General features: G+C 47.5%; 2 protein-coding genes and 1 non-coding gene across 13 annotated transcripts in view; 1 reads left to right on the top strand and 2 right to left on the bottom strand.

The window, feature by feature from the left end:
- The first annotated feature begins 4,237 nt into the window (after positions 1-4,237).
- Positions 4,238-6,285, top strand: LOC101592838 (putative uncharacterized protein FLJ38447). 2 transcript variants are annotated; one of them, XM_023723354.1, is made up of 3 exons: positions 4,238-4,825; positions 4,927-5,011; positions 5,503-6,285. In XM_023723354.1, the coding sequence occupies exons 1-2, from the start codon at positions 4,312-4,314 to the stop codon at positions 4,980-4,982; spliced, it is 570 nt and encodes a 189-aa protein (XP_023579122.1). In that variant the 5' UTR covers positions 4,238-4,311; the 3' UTR covers positions 4,983-5,011; positions 5,503-6,285. The 2 variants fall into 2 exon arrangements, with proteins under 2 accessions (XP_023579122.1, XP_004638488.1); XM_004638431.2 differs by having other exon boundaries at positions 4,927-6,285.
- Positions 6,286-6,973: 688 nt separating this feature from the next.
- Chd3 (chromodomain helicase DNA binding protein 3) overlaps positions 6,974-18,039 on the bottom strand; it is a 25,730-nt gene continuing 14,664 nt past the window's right edge. For 4 of the 10 annotated variants that reach the window (XM_023723175.1, XM_023723170.1, XM_023723174.1 and 1 more), the window contains exons 21-40: positions 17,762-17,879; positions 17,428-17,552; positions 17,000-17,231; positions 16,536-16,702; positions 15,748-15,925; positions 15,269-15,334; positions 14,268-14,353; positions 13,956-14,089; positions 13,250-13,394; positions 12,923-13,085; positions 12,312-12,433; positions 12,063-12,198; positions 11,849-11,950; positions 11,539-11,670; positions 11,054-11,162; positions 10,738-10,870; positions 10,204-10,445; positions 9,038-9,201; positions 8,662-8,788; positions 7,506-8,235 (exon numbers count right to left, since the gene is read on the bottom strand). In XM_023723175.1, the coding sequence (XP_023578943.1) occupies positions 7,995-8,235; positions 8,662-8,788; positions 9,038-9,201; positions 10,204-10,445; positions 10,738-10,870; positions 11,054-11,162; positions 11,539-11,670; positions 11,849-11,950; positions 12,063-12,198; positions 12,312-12,433; positions 12,923-13,085; positions 13,250-13,394; positions 13,956-14,089; positions 14,268-14,353; positions 15,269-15,334; positions 15,748-15,925; positions 16,536-16,702; positions 17,000-17,231; positions 17,428-17,552; positions 17,762-17,879 (2,922 nt within the window). In that variant the 3' untranslated portion in view covers positions 7,506-7,994. Of the gene's footprint in view, positions 8,236-8,661; positions 8,789-9,037; positions 9,202-10,203; positions 10,446-10,737; positions 10,871-11,053; positions 11,163-11,538; positions 11,671-11,845; positions 11,951-12,062; positions 12,199-12,311; positions 12,434-12,922; positions 13,086-13,249; positions 13,395-13,955; positions 14,090-14,267; positions 14,354-15,268; positions 15,335-15,747; positions 15,926-16,535; positions 16,703-16,999; positions 17,232-17,427; positions 17,553-17,761; positions 17,880-18,039 lie in introns of all 10 variants that reach the window. The other 6 variants (XM_023723176.1, XM_023723179.1, XM_023723177.1 and 3 more) reach the window with 5 other exon arrangements.
- Positions 13,686-13,823, bottom strand: LOC111818646. Its single transcript, XR_002822593.1, has one exon.

Genomic DNA, 18,039 nt, shown 5'->3' with positions numbered 1-18,039 from the left:
GAGGAGAGGAGAGGAGAGGAGAGAGGTAAAATCAAATTGGGATGTCAGATACTATTTTTTTCTCGAATGGACTCTGATTTCCTGGGCTGGATGGAAAGTTACAAGCTTCAAAGATCACAAGGCAAAGGAGGATGAGTTCTGCTTTTCTTAAAGGCAGTTTCACCATTTCCCTTCTACCCCTCCTCGTCCTGCCTCAATCCTAAAGGTGGGAGCACAAAGTAAAACTATTTTCAAAAAGAGAAAACCCAACACCCTGTCATTTATAAGATAAGCAAACAACAAAGATAAGCTAAGGAATACTTACATCCGCCCAATCATCTCCCACTCATTTTGGAAGACTGAAGGAAATAAGTAAAATGTATGACTAAACTATGACTAGTTCTTCTGCAACAAACATAAAATAGTATCCTCCTGGGCTGGGTGTGGTAGCACATTCCTGTAATCCCAGCACTTGGGAAGCTTAAGCAGGAGGGTCTCTATGAGTTCAAGGCCAGCTTGGATTGCAAAGTGAATTGAAGACCAGCCCAAACTGCAGAGCAAAACCCTGTCTCAAAGACAAAAAAAAAAAAAGTTTTCTTGGAGGGTTATGCACTTCTTACAATGCTGCCTTCTCCACTGTTTAATATCTTTTAAAAAAGACTCTTAAGTGCCTTCAGAGTAGTATACAAACCCCTTTCAAACAAAGCCTTCCCGTGTTGTCACACCTCCTCTGTATATATGCATTTTCCATATTTCTTACCTCATCCATGAACTTATCAAGCATTTGTGTACTGAGTCTTACAATAATGGCACAATGATACAATAGTGAACAAAACCAACCTGAGAACCTTTGTGCAGTTCACTAATGGGAGAAATAATCACATGACCGCAAGTCAAACACAAACTTCAGTTGTCTGATGTCCAGAGGAAAGTACATGGCCTTAGTGTATAACGAATATTTGACACAACAAGGTTAACCTGACATCGGAAAGAGGAGTGGGTGTTAATTGTGAAAGCAAGAGAGGGGGATAGTGCATGTGAAGGCCTGTGACACATGGAAGCTGTGTTAGCTGTCACTTGGACAAAATACCTGTGATAAAACAATTTAAAAGGAGAAATGGTTTATCTTGGCTCATTTTGGCTTTATTTCAATCCATGGTCACTGTTGGGCCTGTGGTGAGACAGCACAGCATGATGGAAGAAACCACTTACTTCGCAGTGGCCAAGAAGTGGATGAACAGGACTAGGGAACCAATATCCCCTTCAAGGGTACAACCCCCAATGACCTAACATCCTTCACTGGACTCCACCTCCTAAATGTTCCACCATCTTCAGATGGCGCCATCAGCTGGGGACCAGGCTTTCAACACATAAGCCTTTGGGGAACATTTAAGATCCAAAACATAAGGCAAAAGTCTCCAGAGTGTGTAAGAAGGAAGTATAAGCTGAATTATATGACAGAGTTAGAATACACAGAGCTTGTAGCATACAAACTTTAGGATATCTTTATCCAAAGGACAACAGAAAAGCCTATGTCAGTTATCTATTGACACAAATCACCCCAAATCATAGTAAAGTCAAGCAGCTTTTTAAATGTTATTTTGTTCATGACTCTAGATTGGTTACTGTTTTTACCTCATTTGTGCTATATTCAGCTGGCAGGTTGGCTGAACAGAACGCTCAAGGTCTCACCAGCCTACCTGGCAGCTTTTGTTGTTGGGGACATCTCTATTCTTGTGGGCTCATCCTCGAGTGGTCTAACCCTACTTATATGGTAGTCTTAGGGCAGCATTCCAAGGGGACAAAGGGAGCTGAAAGGGCTTCAAAGGACAAGGCTCCAGATTTATGGCACATTCTGTTGGTCAAGGCTAGCCACAAAGCCAGCCCAGATATGAGGAACTAGTAGACACAACTCTTCATGGGAAAAGCAACAAAGTGACATTACAAAGGAAATAGGGGCCACTCAACTATCACCACATAAATAGACTTTAAAGAGGAGAAGGAGTGTGTGGTAGGACATGATTGGGTTTGAGCTTTGGAAAGTTCTCTGGAAACAAATATAGAGAAAGGTGTGAAGGTACAGTGCCTGTGAACAGAATGTTAGGAGGCCGCTGCTGGGGTCTAAGCAAGAGATGATGTCAATCTAGACTACGGTGGTGGGCAGCAAATGAAAACAAGCAGATGGACGAGAGATATTTAAGAAACAAAATGACCAAGGCTTGGTGATTGGTTGGTAAAGAAAATGAGGGTAAGGAAGGTATCAAAGATAATAACTAGGTTTCTGGAGTTGAGCAAAGGAAGAAGTAAAAAACACTACTCCCAGTTTGGAAGAGAATTAGTTCATCAGTTTGGATTCCAGAAGATAAACAGGGTACACAGCAGACTACAGGATATACAGATCTGAAGTTTAGAGCAGTCCCTTAGCTGTCAAACATTTTGGGCACATTTATATATAGTAATAAAATCTACCTTAAGACATTAAAGTTTATCTAGGCATGGTGGCACATGCCTACAATCTCAGGACTTGGAAAGTTGAGGCAGGTGAGTCACTGCAAGTTCAAGGCCAGCCTAGGCTCCATAGTGAATTGAAAGCCTGATTTTTTTTTTTATTTTTATTTTTTATTTTTTATTTTTTTAGCAGAACAGGGGATTGAATTCAGGCCCCTGTGCTTGCCAGAGAAGCACTTTTTCTACTGAGCCATCTCCTGGACCTGCCAGGTTGTTTTAGCACTAATTTAAAAGTTAAAAATGTGACCCACACCTTTCCAGTGGGATGTCCTAAAAGTTTTGAATAATAACAGCTTCACTGGTATAGTTTCCTCCAAGAGGTCATGAAGACAACACAAAAGTTCTAAAATGTTAGCTTAAAATTAATGGCATACCCCCTCACAAAAGACTACCCTCTAGATTTTAAGAATTTAGTTTAAAAAAAAAAAAAAACCTGCTTTACATGATCTAGGGTAAGCCAATAAATGCATGGGTGTACATTTATCCGGACCAAAAAAGGTAGGCGTAGAAAACATCATGTACTGAGAAATTGAAATGAACATGATAAACATGATATAGGGAGTCCAGGATGATGACAACAGCTAATACTTACCTGATATGGACTGTATACCAGGTACTATTTTCAGCACCTTACATATACAGGCTCTTTCATTCCTATTGTGCACACTTTGTAGATAAAGAAATCAAAGCCCAGAGAAATTAATTTGCTCATAATCTAACAACTTCTGGTAGAGGTTACACCTTGTACTCCAGCCTCCACAACAAGAACCTAGGCTGCAGGTCCAGGAGAGGAGGTTATGACGCTGGGTGTGGGTGTCACACTTTGAGAGAATGTGGGTTGTGAGTACCATGTCCTGTTTACCTGTGGAGGAAGTCAGACCCTTGAGTCAGAAGTCATGCTGGGCTGCTTTGCTGGAGCCATCATAGTGTGTAGGTGTCCAGATACTCCAGAAGGAAGATTCCCAGCATTCCTAGTGGCCACACTCCTGAAATCGAGGTCTCTCTTTAGGCTGAGGTGTCAGCTGGAGTCGTACATTCGAGAATAAAATCTGGGAATCCAACTGTACAAGAACACCACATGAAGGACTGGGGATATAGCTCAGCAACACCTGAGTTCCATTCTTTTTTTTTTTTTAATTATTTTATTTTTATTTATTACATTTATTTATTGTGTGTGTGTGTGTGTGGCCAGCTCAGCCCACCAGGGGGCGGGGCTGGCTGGCATGTGGTGCTGGGGGATCGAACCGCGGTCCCTGTGCTTTGCCAAGCTTGTTTCAAGTAGGTGCTTTAGACCACTGAGCCATCTCTCCAGCCCATGAGTTCCATTCTTGATACCAAAATAAAAGGTGATTGAGGGTTGCATCCAAACATCCAAGAGCTCATTAAAGGTTGGGTAGATTGGCCAGTGTAACTAGCTCATGAACTCTGTGGGCTGTGAAAGAGTGTGAGCAACTACAAATGGGCCTGAAGTATTTGGGAACCTGCTGATTTGCACATGGCACCATTAGAGTGCTGGGGGTGAGAGTTCGGACAGGGGCAATGGATGATATGTGCCCAGGGCAGTACTGGAATTGCCTGGCCGTCTCCCCAGGTCCACCATCTCTATCTAGTATTCCCGCCTCCAGCCTCCTCCACCCACACGCGTGCCGCCGCCGGGAGCGGCCCAAGAGTCGCATGACGCCTCGAGGGCGGGGCCTCACTATTAAAAGCAGAAAGAGGCCGCGGCGCCGGCCCCAGGATTTGACCTGGGCCGCAGGAGTGCCCGGTTTGTCTGTCCACGGAGTTGGCTGCTACAGCGACGGGCTCCAGTCCTCGGTGGGCACGATGCAACTCCTGGTGAGGGTGCCTTCTCTTCCGGAGAGGGGCGAGCTGGACTGCAACATCTGCTACCGATCCTTCAACCTCGGGGATCGCGCGCCCCGCCGCCTGCCCGGCACGGCGCGCGCCCGCTGCGGCCACACACTGTGTACCGCCTGCCTCAGCGAGCTGGCAGCGCGCGGAGAGGGCAGTGGGGCGGCCGCGCGCGTGGTGCGCCTGCGCCGCGTCGTTACGTGCCCCTTCTGCCGTGCGCCCACCCCTCTGCCTCGCGGTGGCGTCGCAGAGGTCGCTCTTGATTCAGAGCTGTGGTCACGATTGGAAGAAAAAGCCCGCGCTGACCGCGAACTAGAAGCAGGGACCCGGGACAAGGAAAGCGGCGATGCGGACGAAAAGGCAGATAGAGAACTTGAGTGCGAGAAAGAGACGGGGCCCAGGAGCGCGGGCTGGCGCTTGCTCCGCCGGCTCTGGGACCGGGTCCTGCTGCCTGCGCGCCGCTGGCGGCGTCCGCTGCCTAGCAACGGTGAGGGTCGGCCCCCGGAAAGTCCCTGTGATTGCCAGCCGAGGAACGCTGGGATGAGGTTACATCCTCCGGCTGCCACTAACCCTTCTTCTTTCCCTCAGTGCTGTACTGCCCAGAGATCAAGGACTTTGCCCACATGACCCGGTGCACGCTGTAACTAAGGAAGACGAAAGCTATAGCAGAAAGGTGGGAGCTGCAGCTTGTGGTACGTTTTAGTAGAGCGTGCCACCTCTGATGTCGGGACTACACCCACCCCCATTTTGGGATTGGAGTATGATGAGGAAGTTGAGCCGAAGGCTGGAAGGAACGCCCTGGGAGGTGTTGAAGCTAAGCTGGGGAGGGCCCTAGACAAACTCGCCCCCGTGTACCGATGGTGCCAGCATTGCATTCTCAAGATGTAGTTCAGAAATGATGTAAACAAAGCCTACGTTACAGTGGGAAGAAAACAGGCTGTTTGGTTTGGCTCTTGACCAGGCTGGCTGTGGAATGTGGGAGCAATAGATCTTATTTTAGCAGTTGTCAATGGCTTTAAATTTTTAAAAAGATGCAAGTTGTGTTAATACCATTTCTCTTAGCATGTAAAGACACTGGTATGTCTGCTGCCTTCCCACTCTCAGTTGTGTTCCAGAAATTATTGAGATGACTATAATGATCAGGGGCTTTGCTTCATTTCTCAGTCTCCCTTCAGCCTGCTAGAGCAGCTATCAGAAGGTCGAATGGATATTTATGGGACGCACCTAATTAAGGCTTGTCAAGAATGGAAGAACTATTTGGTGAGGGCCTCACCATTTAAACTTTTTATGTTATCTTCACAAGGACACTGGCACTACTAGACGAATATGCTTATATAATTTAACACTTGTGTTCTGTAGTGGGATGCTGTTATATGCCATGAATTGCTCAGAGTCATAGTCAGGAGCCAGCACTGGTCACTGGGAACTTGTTGGAAGTGTAGAATTTCAGGATCCTATTCCATACTTTGTGAGACTGCATTTTTAACAATCCCAGTGCTTCATGTGCATATAAGTTTAAGAAACACCAGTCTGGATCCTAGATACTCTGAAATCACTATCTGTAGGTATAGTATTTACAACATGTTATACTATCTTACTGAAAGTTTGAGTCACGTTCTATTAAAGAAAACATTTTTCTGAGTTAAAAATGTGAATTTAAGTATAGACCTCAATTTGTTAGGGGTCTCCAAGGTTTATTTTTGAATGATAGATCATAAATGTATCCATTTTAGGGTATAAACATCTATTTGAGAATATTTTGCTATTTTCCTTAAGTCTCAATTTATGTTCTCATTTGAGAGCCCCTTTCCCTATCCCGTGTAATACATAATGCCTTTATTTTTACTGCTTTTACTTCCTGATATTTCATGTTTCGTGATTGTCCTCTATTCTATGAGAGCAATGAATGACTTGTAAATTTTATCTCCAGGCCCAACAGCAATTGTGTAGCATGCACTCAATAAATATTTGTTGAATTTATTCATTTTTATTATAATCTCAAAAACTGTCTGGCCTTATTCTCTGAGTGTCTGTTAGTGAGCAGTACATGCCAAGAAATAAGTCTTAGGGGCCGGGGAGATGGCTCAGTGGAATAAGCGCTTTTCTGGCAAGTGCAAGGGCCTGATTTCAATCCCCAGTTCTGCCAAAAAAAAAAAAAAAAAAAAGTCTTACTGTACCCCCTTAAAAAAATGTGTGTACTTCTGCTTCATAATGGAATCTTTGGAGCTGTAGTGACCTCTACTGACTCTTAGTGGAACTGAATAATTTGAAGGTGGGAAGGACAATCAAAAGCAATGGAAGGCAGTTTTCAATCTTGCCAGATAAAGTACTCCTACTGCTGCACTTCTGTCCAGGAGGCCCCTTTCCCCCTTTTGCACCCCAGTGAGGCTACAAGGGATCCTGCTGCTCACCCTCCATTCGTACACTGAGCTAGCTCATCACATGGCTGGGGTGGGAAAAAGGACTTCAGTTTTAGAGAATGATTCAAGAGATAAAAATAAGGCAAAGAAAAAGTCACAAGATTGAAAATTTTAAAAAGTCAAAGATTAATAATATGATATGGCAGAAATCTTTCTTATCCCTTGCCCCTCTCTCAAGCTTACCCCCCCCCCAGCCCAAAATAACAGAGCACACAGAAAGGAAAGTATAATTTATATGTACAACCAATAAACCTGATACAGAAGAGGGGGTTGGAACAGACCAGGAGTGGGTGTGAAGAGACTGGGAAAGGGAAAGCAAGAAAGTGAAGGGGCAGTGAAAAGGAAGTGGGAGGTTCGCCATGCAAACTGCCACTCCCAAGCCCCTCCTGGGAAGGGGTATGTGGCCACATCTCCCTAGCCTGCCTCCACTGAGTTGCTCTGGTCCCACAAATTTGAACAGTGTCCCTTGACTAGGCCCCCTGCCTGCATGGCTCACATTTAGTTTGTATCCAGGCCTTGATGAGGGAGGGTAGAAGTCCCTCAGGAACCGGAGCCCCAGAGTGGGGGCTGCCCCATGTCTAGCCCACTTCTTCCACCTTTTCTAGGTTATCTGGGTTCCTAGAATAGGTTGGGGAGCTCCTCTTTGGCTTGAGGGAATTACCATCCAACTATTTATTGTTGGGGGTGGTCCTTGGTGCCTAGCGAGGAGGGGATGGTTCCCAACACAAGATGCTGGTACACAGGAAATAACTGAGCAAGTGAATGGTGCCTTTATTCTGAGGCTGAACAGCAATTGACTTTCTCCCTTGAAGCTGTTCCACCCTCCTTTTGGGGAGAGGTAGGGGAAAGTTAACATGCAGCCACCCCTCCTCTTCCCTTTTCCCTCCCAGGGCTCATTTTCATCCCTCTCTCAAAGTTCCCTTCTCTTTGAAACTCCTCCCCATGAAAGTTCCTTTAAAGACCAGGCATGGCCAGTACCCACTTCTGTAGGAGGTGGAGCTGATAATATAGGCAAAGAAACCAGGGAAGTTCCACCTCTTCCTCCCCACAACCATTTATTAGGAAGCTGTGTATATTTGGCAGTGGGGGAATAAAGGTATTTGGAAGACCCTGCTAACCATCCCATCCAGACCTCCTCACACCAGCAGTCTTCAAAGCTTGGTGGGAAAGGTGCCTAGGGATGGAGAAAGACATGGGGCCCTTCTTGAAGATAGTTATAGAGGGGCAGAGGGGCGCCTAACCCAGCGGTGGCCCAACAGGTGGGGAAGGTGGAGGGTTGGCAGCAGCCCCCAATGCTTGGGCAGGGGGTCGGCCTCGGTATCGGGGCTTGGGTGAAGGGCACGCCTGGGATCCAGTCAATCGTCTATACAGATCACCTCCCCGGCTCGGGGCTCCTTCCGATCCAGCCCGTCTGACACCAATGCCCCCACCATTTCCTTCTCTTTCTTCACCAGCACTGGAGGGCCGTTGGTGGCGGCTGTTCGGGAAGGGAGTAAGGAATGGTCAATTCCCAAATAACTCCCAAACATCACTTCCTGACAGTGTCACTCCTAGGTCACCTCCTGACGCTTCTGATTTTCCTCAATATAAGGGTGGGAAGACCAGGGCAAATACCTCACCCTCAGATTCCCCTTGCCACATGACTGATGTTCTCCTATCCCCTTTCTGATTTTGCTTTCCTTTGAGGTGACCCAGAGGAAAGGCCAATGGAAGCACTAAAATCTTAGGTGAGGTTTTTGACAATAAGGGTAGAACAAAGCCCAAAACAACTCAGTTCCCTAAAATACTGTGTACTTCCAAGAGAAACTCTGTATACTTGGGCTGGAGGACAAGGAAGTCAAGCCGGAATGAAGCTAAGCAGAGGAAGAATGAAAGAAGCAGGGATTAGGAAACACCAGCTAACCTGTTATGAAGGACCCTGCCGGCATCTGGCTGTAATTGGCGCCTGCGGCGGCCAGGGCCCCTACGGGTGCGGCGCTGAAGGGTGACCCGTACCCCGGAGGTGTGGCGTAGGGACCCGGGGGGAAGGCCTGGAATAGAAAGCAAGCTAAGGTCAGTTAGTCCACAGTATGTAAAACAGAAGAAGCTGTATGGGAACTTGAGGAACACTCCATAACTACTGAGGGTGTGGCAGAGGCAGGGAGACTCTCAAGGGTGAAGACTGTGGTCTAGCAGGAGTCTGGCAGGTGTGTGTGTGTGTGTGTGTGTGTGTGTGTGTGTGTGTGTGTGTTCAAGAGGAGCACCAACAGGGAAAATGAGTTAGGGGGAAAGAGGGTTACCGGTGTGGGGTGAGGCTCCGTGCCCTTGCTGGCCAGCCGGCTGAGGATGCTGCGTTCGGACATCTGAAGGCGGGCTGCGATGGGGGGTATTCGGGACAGCGTGGCTGGCAGGCGGGTCACGTCCGCCTTCATGTCGCTCAGCAATTCCTCCAGCTGGTTCAGAACTGGGGCCCGGGCCACGGAGAAAGAAGGGCAAGAGAGGGAAAGAGAGAGATGGAGCCAGGAAGAGTGACAAGGAGTCATATGGACAGATGTAGTCAGAAAGAAGATGACAAGAACGTCAAGGAACCACAGACCAAGTGACAGAAGAAAGTAACAGAAAGTAGAAAAAAAAGAGCAATTTAAAGTGTCAGGATAAGAGAGAGGCCAGGCCACCACAGAGGACAGATGTAGACAAAAAGAAAGAGGGAAGATTGGAAAAAGGGAGGGTAAGGGAAGAAATTGGAAGACATGGGGGTGGGGAGTTGTCAGAACATCCCATACTGAAAGAATGAAGGTTGGGGGTTGGGGGGTGATGGGGAGGAGTCAGGAGGCATGGGAGGTGGTCAGTGGTGTCAAAGATTAAAGGAGTCAGGTTTTAATATATCAGGGGAGAAGGATGTTGAAGGGTCAGCATTACAGATTAAGGAATTAGAATAGGGATCAAAGGGCCAGGAATCAGTCACTACATGAGGCAGAGTTAGATGGTTAGAGAACTTTGGGATTTAATCTACAGTTATCAAGGTAAAAGGGTGTGGGAAAAGGGTTGAAGGTCAAAGGGAAGTTTCACAGGGTAGGCTTGGAAAGGCAGATGGGTGGTAGTTTCTGCCTCATGGAAGGAGTGATGATGTGAAGAAACCTGATCTGTGAGATCAAAGCTAAGGACATCTATGGTGTAGACAAAACCCAGGGTCTCAAACTGGGTGACATTAGAAGCGTGGCAGGTGTGCGGCATGGCCAGGGAAGAAATCCCAGTGTGGAGGGGACATGCATGTAGGGAAGTCCCTGCTGGGCAGTGACATGAACACTCTCAGGCATGGAAAAGGGTTGGTTTGCACAAGTACTAGAAGCTAAAAACCAAGGGTGCCATGTGGGTCAGAGTAGGGTTAGAGGGTAGAGGGGGTGGTTCGGAAGGTAAAGGGAGAAGGGGGTAGGAAGATTTAAAAGGGTGCGGGGTGAAGACTTACGCAGCGTTGTGGGCCCTCCCCCGCGCGGGGCCGCCGCGGCCCTTACCCTTGTGCAGGACAGCGTTGGCCGGCTTGTTCCCCGCCAGCGACTCCTTGGAGAGGTGCTGGTGGCTCTCGGCCAGGCACTCGGCCTCGGCGAAGCGGGCGTGGAGGGCCATGGCGGGGTGCGCCGGCTCCTGTGACAGGTTCAGGTAGGCCGCCCGCCGCAGCTGCTCCTCAATCACCAGCGCCTGCTCCAGGAGCTGAAGGCATGGGGTGGGGTGAAGGCAGGGCTTTGCCAGCCACAGGTGAGTGACATGGGGACAGGATACAGCACTGGAGACTCACCCTACCCTCACTGCTGGCCCATGGCACCCATATCTCCTCTCCACACTGACCCTGACCCCAGCATCAACCCTGATCCAGTTTCTAACACCAAGTTATTTTTGGTCTTGGCCTCAACCTACCTTTCCTGGATTTTGAGAAGATCTGGCCCTACTATCAACCCAAGTCCCTCCTCATCAAGCCCCTATTCCTTTCTTCACTTATCCCCACCTTGAACCTCCGGGCCAGGAACTTATTTTTCATCTCCAGAAAATTCCCTTTATTGGCTTCAGTTTTAAATGGCTCATTAATAATGGCAAACTGAGCATCGTTCTGGATGTCCTGCCACCGAGCATAGCCATGGCTGCAGATGAAGGGGACCATCAAGGAATTTAACAGGGATGGGTTTAGCTGTGAACACTTTTCCTTTTACCCGTGATCGCCCCAGTGTGGCTCAGCGCCCCCTTCCCTGGTGTGGGCTCTTCTCTGTAGCTGTCCTCTCTCATTTGAGAGAACTTTTCTCTTCTTGCACTGTATCAAAGGATACAGGACAATCCCAGCCAAAAGCCAATAATCATGTCTTCGGTGCCAGATCTCATTGAGTTTCCCTGAAGAAATGGCTGCGCGCTCCTCATTCTGCCACAGTGTGTGAAGCTCTAAAGAGAAGACGACAAACAGAAGAGGCATCAGGGGTTTGTAAACAGCATCCCACCTGACAGGTATGAATAGGAACTTAACAGAGTACAAGTTCCTTTGGAGGAGTGGATAAAAGCTACCTTAAAGCCAAGAAATAAAAGTTACAAACAAGGTTTAGGTTAAGATTGAGATTGAGATGAAAGGTGGGATTAGATTGCTACATAGTTAGGTGGTACACTTAAGGGAGAACTAGAGCCAGGATCAGAGTCAGCAAGTACCATTTCATTGGAAGGTACTCAGAACTAAAGGCAGCAAGCAGCCTCAGGCAAAGTGAGAACACAGCCAGAGGATAGGCAGGTCTCAGTGAGGGCAGACAGAGGTAAGAACCTTCCCCACCTGTGAAACCACCATCAGCAATATTGAACATGAACCGAGGCTTCTCCATCTTCTCTTCTCGGCGCCCGTTGGACCGTGGCTCATCTCTAGGAGGCCCAGGTCGAAGCTCCCGGTCCCCTTTTGCATCTTCTGCTAGGGCAGATGCGATACAGCTCATACCTGAGAACAGCCTCTTCCTATGTCCCAAGACTACTGTACTGTCCTGGCCTTTCCAACAGCTACCCACCCAGAACCCAGGCATTTGGTCCCCCCAACTCCATCTCCTCTGACCCCCTCAGGGACCCAGATGTCCAGTTCTTCCACTCATTACCTCTCTTGCCCAAATCTCCTGTTTCTCCCTCCAGCCTCTCCCTGTGTTCCTGTCCATCCAACAGCTTCTCCTCCCCTCTTTCTCCTTGTGTCGGCTCTGTGGCTATGGGAATGGGGGGGAAGGGATAGGAAGGGATGTCACCTCATCCCTTGACTCCAGAAGAGGGAACCCCCAAATTCGAATCCCCTCATCACCACTGAGGTCATGCACCCACCTGACTTCTCTCTGTCCCCTCGGTACCCAGATTCAGGCTCCATCTCTCCAGGTACTCCTGGAACTTCATCATCTAAAGGAATCTTCCTTGCTTCCAGCCGCTCCCCAAGTGATGGGGCTGGACTGGGGACCTCAGCCTGAGTAGGACAAGAGAGTCAAGATGAACCAAAGGGCTCCCAGGCACCTGGCTATCAAGACCCCGAAAGATCCCTCCACTGCCTCTCCTCAGAAGGAGTCAGGTGGTACGCACATCTGTTTCCATCTTCTCGCCAATTTTGCTATTCTTCTCTGGCTTTTCATCATGATTTTCAGCTTCATCCTTTTCAAGAGGTATCCTTATGCCATCTCCTTTCTCACTTGGAGCAGGAGTAGCTATAGCAGAAAGGCAAAGTGAGTGCTAAGAATTTTAATAAGGCTAAAATGGATTCCATGGTTTCATGTGTTGAAATTTAATCCCCACTGTGAGGCACTAGGGGGTGGCAACAATTGAGTATGGTACTTAGGGATGGGTATTCTAGGATACAGTTACTATTAGGTAAGATCATGATGGAGTCCTAAGGACTAAATCCTAGTGGCTTCTAAGAAGGACAGAAACCAAAACACACATGTGTATGCTTGCCATGTGATATACTGCACTACCTTAGAACTTGGCTAGCAAGAAAGCCCATACCAGATGTGGCCTTTTGACCTTAGATCTCCATAGCCATGAGCTAAAAGAGACTGTTTTCTTTATAAAGTTACTCAACCTCATGTATCTCATAACAGTCATGCAAAACAGACGAATAAGGAAGGCAGAGGTTCCCCTATCCTGATTCCTGAGACTTTGTTTCTATTTGTTCTACCATCCCGATTCCTGATTACCAGGTTTAGAGGTGCAAGGACTGTTGGTAGCAGAAGCTTCAGGAGTGGTAGGAGAAGTTTTAGTAGGAGAGGAGGCTCTGGAGGAGCGCTTGGAGTCTGCACTGGGGTCAGGCATCAGCTCTGGCATTGACCAGCGCCCATTGATATGCTCAAACTCCTGCACCTAGGAAAGGGATGTTGTAGGGACAGGTTAGCTCCAGGTATCAGACATACAGGAAGCTCTGGTCCCACCTATACCACCCTGAGCACAAAACCCAGGAATAGATGGCAGAGGAAGAAAAGTACCTAAGTAGCTAGAGTAATTCTCAAGGTAAGGGAGACTGATACCTTCTTCTTGACGAGAGACATGACTCCAATGCGTGTCAACACCTGCTGGCGACTTAGACCCTCCCGAGGGACCCCATCAGCAAAGGTTTCAGAGCCGTCTGCCCCAGGCTCACACAGATGGCGCATAAACAAAGATACATATGCCCTGAGGAGCATGGGGGTAGGAGGAAGGTTAGGAAGCCTTAGAAGGTAAAGGAGGCAGTGAAGGAGGCAGAGATTACTGAACCCCTGTACTCTGACTCCCCAGATGCCTCCAGGACTTCTCTACCAGGCCTTTCATTCTTATCAGCCCTCTAAATCTTGACTCCCCCATCTAACTCTCCCTCTACCCTTCTATACCTTCTAGGCCTTGGTACTGTACTCCACTCCTAGGCCCCATCAGTTAGCAATTCATCTTTTTCACCAAGTTCCTCTTGCCAGGTTATCATGGCCAAATGAGTGTGAGGCTAGGCCAGCCCAGGAGAGGGTCCTTCCTCAACTGCCTCTCCCATGAGGGAGGACGCCTGGCCTCTACTCTAGGCTTGGCTGAGGGGAGGTAGAATAGGTTCAGACCACCTCCCAGGAAACCAAGCCAGGATAAACTGTACAGGCAGGGAACGCGGTGATCAGTTGAGTAAGGTCACATCATATGGCGGCCAAAATGAAGAAAGCAACACCCAAAGTTCTTACTCCTCATGCAACTCAGCCCTCAATCACCCGCACTCACTTAAACTCCTTTTCAGTCTTGCCCCTCAGGTCCCGCACCAGCCACTGTGTGGTGAAGGCATCCTGTGGTGGCATCCCCCAGCGCATCACAGCATTGAGGAAAGCCTTCCGCTGACGGGTGTTGAATCCCAACACCTGAGGGTGGGGCAAGAAGGCAAAGGCTGTAAATGACTAGGGCTCTCTCAGGTCTTGGCCTTTTCTGCCCTCAGGGACCCAGACATCAATTTCCAATGCCTTACCTCATCCCTTCACCCATTGCCAAACCCTCATTCTCCATTCAGAGAACACATAGAGACCTAGGTCCAATTCTCACCTCTATGTTACCACCAACTCGAGCCAGCAGTGGAGGCAGTGGCTTATCCTTTTCATTTCGGAGCTGTCTTTTTGACTGTCGACGCCCTGAGGGTATGAGTGACATCAGTTAGTAGTGGAACCACTACCTTCTCTAAGCACCAGTCCTTCCCCCCAAAACCGACTCCCTCAAGATACAGAACACAGAACAGCCTGTGTCATGTTCACTTCTAATTTTCTTCTGAATAATTCAAAAATATCACTCCAATGAGTCTAAAAGAATCAAGTCATATTTTAAAATGAATAAAGGGTGGGATGGCACATGCCTGTAATCCCAGCACTAGGGAGGTTGCGGTACAAGAATCATTGCAAGTTCAAGACCAACCTGGGCTACAAAGTGAGCTCAAGACCAGCCTGAAATGCATAAGGAGTCCCTGTCTCAAAGAAATAAATAAATAGATAGATAGATAAATAAATAAATAAAAACATTCACTATGGACAGGCAGGATAACCAGCAGGAAGGTAAAATAATGTTACTTATCTGGGTTGGTTTTTTGTTTGTTTTTATATTTTTAAAAATGGGATCTTGGCTTTTTTCCCGGAGTTGCCTTGAACTTCTGGGCTCAAGCAATCCTCTTGCCTCAACCTCCTGAGTATCTCAGACTATAGACATATGCCACCATACCCAGCTACCTTTCTGGGTCTGAATGTGTCTAAGCCTAAATGGTTATACCTTCCAAATTTTAACAGTGGAAAGACTATGGACATTTATTCTTCTCTTTCTTTTAGCATTTTTTTTTGTAAAAAAAAAAAACAGTTGAGCTGGATGTGGTGGCATACAAATGTCATCTCAACATTTAGGAAGTTGAGGTAAGAGGATTACCAAGAGTTCAAGGCCAGCCTGGAGCACACAGTCAGCTCAAGACCAATCTTAACTACAAAGTGAGACCCTGACTCAAACAACAACAAAGCTGGGAAGTGAAATGGGAAGAGCTAAGGCAGAAAGTCAGGAAAACATGCCACCTTCTGGACGCTCGTCAAAGTCTTCATCTTCTTCCTCTGAACCCACTGAGTACTCTGACTGGTTATCTGTGAGGGTACAGAGGACTCAACAGTCAGTGATGACTTTTATTATGACATGTTGGGCTCTTCCTACCTGGATTCCTTCCCATGGGGACTTCTCTACTTCCAGCCCTGAGGCTGACTCTGGGCTACTTATCCTGAACCATCTGTACTCACAACCTCCTTTGGTCTCTGGACCACCCTAACAATGATTGAACAGTGAAGCAGTAGGTACAGTTGCCATCAGCAATGACCCTGGATGTTGTCAGGATCCCTCTGCAAGCCTGAGGTATTAAATTGTTGGCAAACTCACCTGATCTTAGGATAAATCTTACTGACCTTTCATTATACTTTTCCTTTAGCTGGGAAAGCCCTGGCCTCCAACCCTTACTCTGTCCTCCCTTCTCATTTCTTAACATTCTGAGGCAGTCAGCCCTCACCTTGGTCCTCCTGGGCAGCATCATTGTAGTTGACTTGCTTACGAACCCGCTTGCCCTTGCCTAGGTTCCGGGCTAGGTCTTCCTGCTGCTGCTCATAGTGATGTCTCAGCAGCTTCTCCCAATAGTCAGGATCCACATTTTCTTCCTGCTTGATGATTTCTCGCTCTATCTCCTCAATCTGGAGGGCAGCAGAGTGAAGGCTAGCATCCTCCTTCCTTACCAATCCTTGGGTGGCATCAAAATTCCTACTCTCATGCCTTGGCCACATCCTGCCCACCCACTACTCCTAGATCCCCTTCTGAGTTCAGCATCAAGTTTCTAAGATGTCACATATTTCCCCTAGTGTTTTTTTTTGTTGTTGTTTTGTTTTTTGTTTTTTTACCTGCAGTGTGCTTCTACTTCTGTACTCTTGCCCTCGTTTCTAAACCTCTCCTCTATTTCCCTATATCTTTCTCCTGCACCAAAATTAGGAAGTAGCCTTCTGTGTGTGTATTTTTTGTTTTGTTTTTTGGTACCAGAAATTGAACTTGTGACCTCATGCTTGCCAGGCAGGTGCTGTTCCACTGAGCTAAATCTCCAGCGCTACCCTTCTGTGTTTATCAGAACTTTCCATGCCAAGTGTGTCTCCAAAGTCCAATCTCACCTATAAGACTAAGAAGTTGCTTGAGGTCCACTATGCATCTTTGCTCGGGACTATGTTGAGAACACAAAAAATAAGAATAGGGCCCCATAATTCAAGATTTTAGAGATGGCTTGGGATAGATAGGGTCTGGACCAAAGCCTCTCACCTTATCCTCTTCTCGCACAACATACTGTGCCACTTTGAAAGAGCTGAGATACTCGTTCATGTTCTGCACATCAGTGTCCTCAGTTGCATCCTGGTTCCGGTCCAGCAGCCGAGCGATAGCTTCATTGTCATAGTGAATCACACTGCTGTCTTCCTCCTTATTCTCTCCTGGTAGAGACAGAGAACAAAAGGGAAATTAAGAGTTCCAACCAGAAACTCTAGCAAAGGCAGAGGAAAGGTTCTACATTGTTTCTTTTTCACAGGGGTCCTGGAGGGAAGGCTACTTCCCTGGGAGCCCATGTAAAGCATTTTTGTTTTGTTTGTTTAGGCCAATCCTCCTCCAAGGACCTGTAAAGAAGGCCTTGCTTTCTTTACAGCCTGTATGAAGAGCTAGCATTTTTTTCAGCGGACTTGCACAAGGAAAGCAGAGGCTTGCCTTCAGGGAACAGCAGAAAAAGTTGTTACCCTCATTTTCATCCTTGAACAGCTCCTCAGTGCCAAATTTGAGTATATCATCAAGTTCCTGCTTGGACATGGAGCCTGCCTTGGAGCCCAGCCCAGGCCGTACCACCAGGTGCGTTAGCATCATCTTTCTCTTGGCCACCTGTGTAATCCTCTCTTCCACGGATGCACGAGTCACAAACCGATAAATCATCACTTTGTTGGCCTGGCCAATTCTATGGGCCCGACTGAAGGCCTGCATGGGTGGCAAGAAGTCAGGATGGGCCAGGGGAGTGGCAAAGAAAAGCAGCCACATGTTTGGGAAATGAGGCTAGGAGGGGAGTGCCCTCTCTCCTCTCTAAAGGGGTTTATCTAATCCATCCCAGAGTATGATACCCACTTCTATGAACCCACATCTCCCTGCTGAAAGGTACAGGGATGTAAGTTCCCACCTGGATGTCATTATGGGGGTTCCAGTCAGAATCGAAGATGATGACAGTGTCAGCAGTGGCCAGATTGATACCCAGGCCTCCAGCTCGGGTAGACAGGAGGAAGCAGAATTGCTGGGCCCCAGGAGCTATGAGGTGAGAATTAGGCCAAGGTTTTTCCTACACCCAGCAGTTCTGTCTGTTACTAGATGTCCTTTGAGTACAATCAACCATGCCCCCAGCTCAAAGCCTCAGTATCCAATACTCCCTCACACCACCCTTCCTCCCATCCTAGGGATGTGGCACAGGTTTCTTGGGCCTTTGATGCCCACCATAGACAAAGGCACCTCCCTCTCACCATTGAACCGATCAATGGCCTCCTGCCTCAGGGCACCAGTGATGCCACCATCAATGCGCTCATACTTGTAGCCTTCATAGTCTAAGAAGTCCTCCAGCAAGTCTAACATTTTGGTCATCTAGACAAAGGGAAAAGAAAAGAAATTAGTCTGAAATGCCAATGTGGTTGGCTGGATCTATGTGAACTATTCCTTATTGTAACTCAATCCTAATCTTTACATGTGAACCCCTGCACGATCTTTTTTTTTTTTTTTCACTTTATTTTTTTTTTAATTTAAT

This window comes from Octodon degus, unplaced genomic scaffold, assembly GCF_000260255.1.
Source record: "Octodon degus isolate 3935 unplaced genomic scaffold, OctDeg1.0 scaffold00098, whole genome shotgun sequence".
Lineage (NCBI taxonomy): Eukaryota > Metazoa > Chordata > Mammalia > Rodentia > Octodontidae > Octodon > Octodon degus.
Note: the sequence above shows the minus strand (reverse complement) of the source record. Positions and strands in the feature narration are given on the sequence as shown.

Bases quoted from the DNA above. Each gene is read 5' to 3' on its own strand.
- LOC101592838 (XM_023723354.1), top strand. From the start codon at position 4,312: ATGCAACTCCTGGTGAGGGTGCCTTCTCTTCCGGAGAGGGGCGAGCTG. The intron at 4,826-4,926 runs GTGAGGGTCGGC...TCTTTCCCTCAG, and splicing joins GCGTCCGCTGCCTAGCAACG to TGCTGTACTGCCCAGAGATC.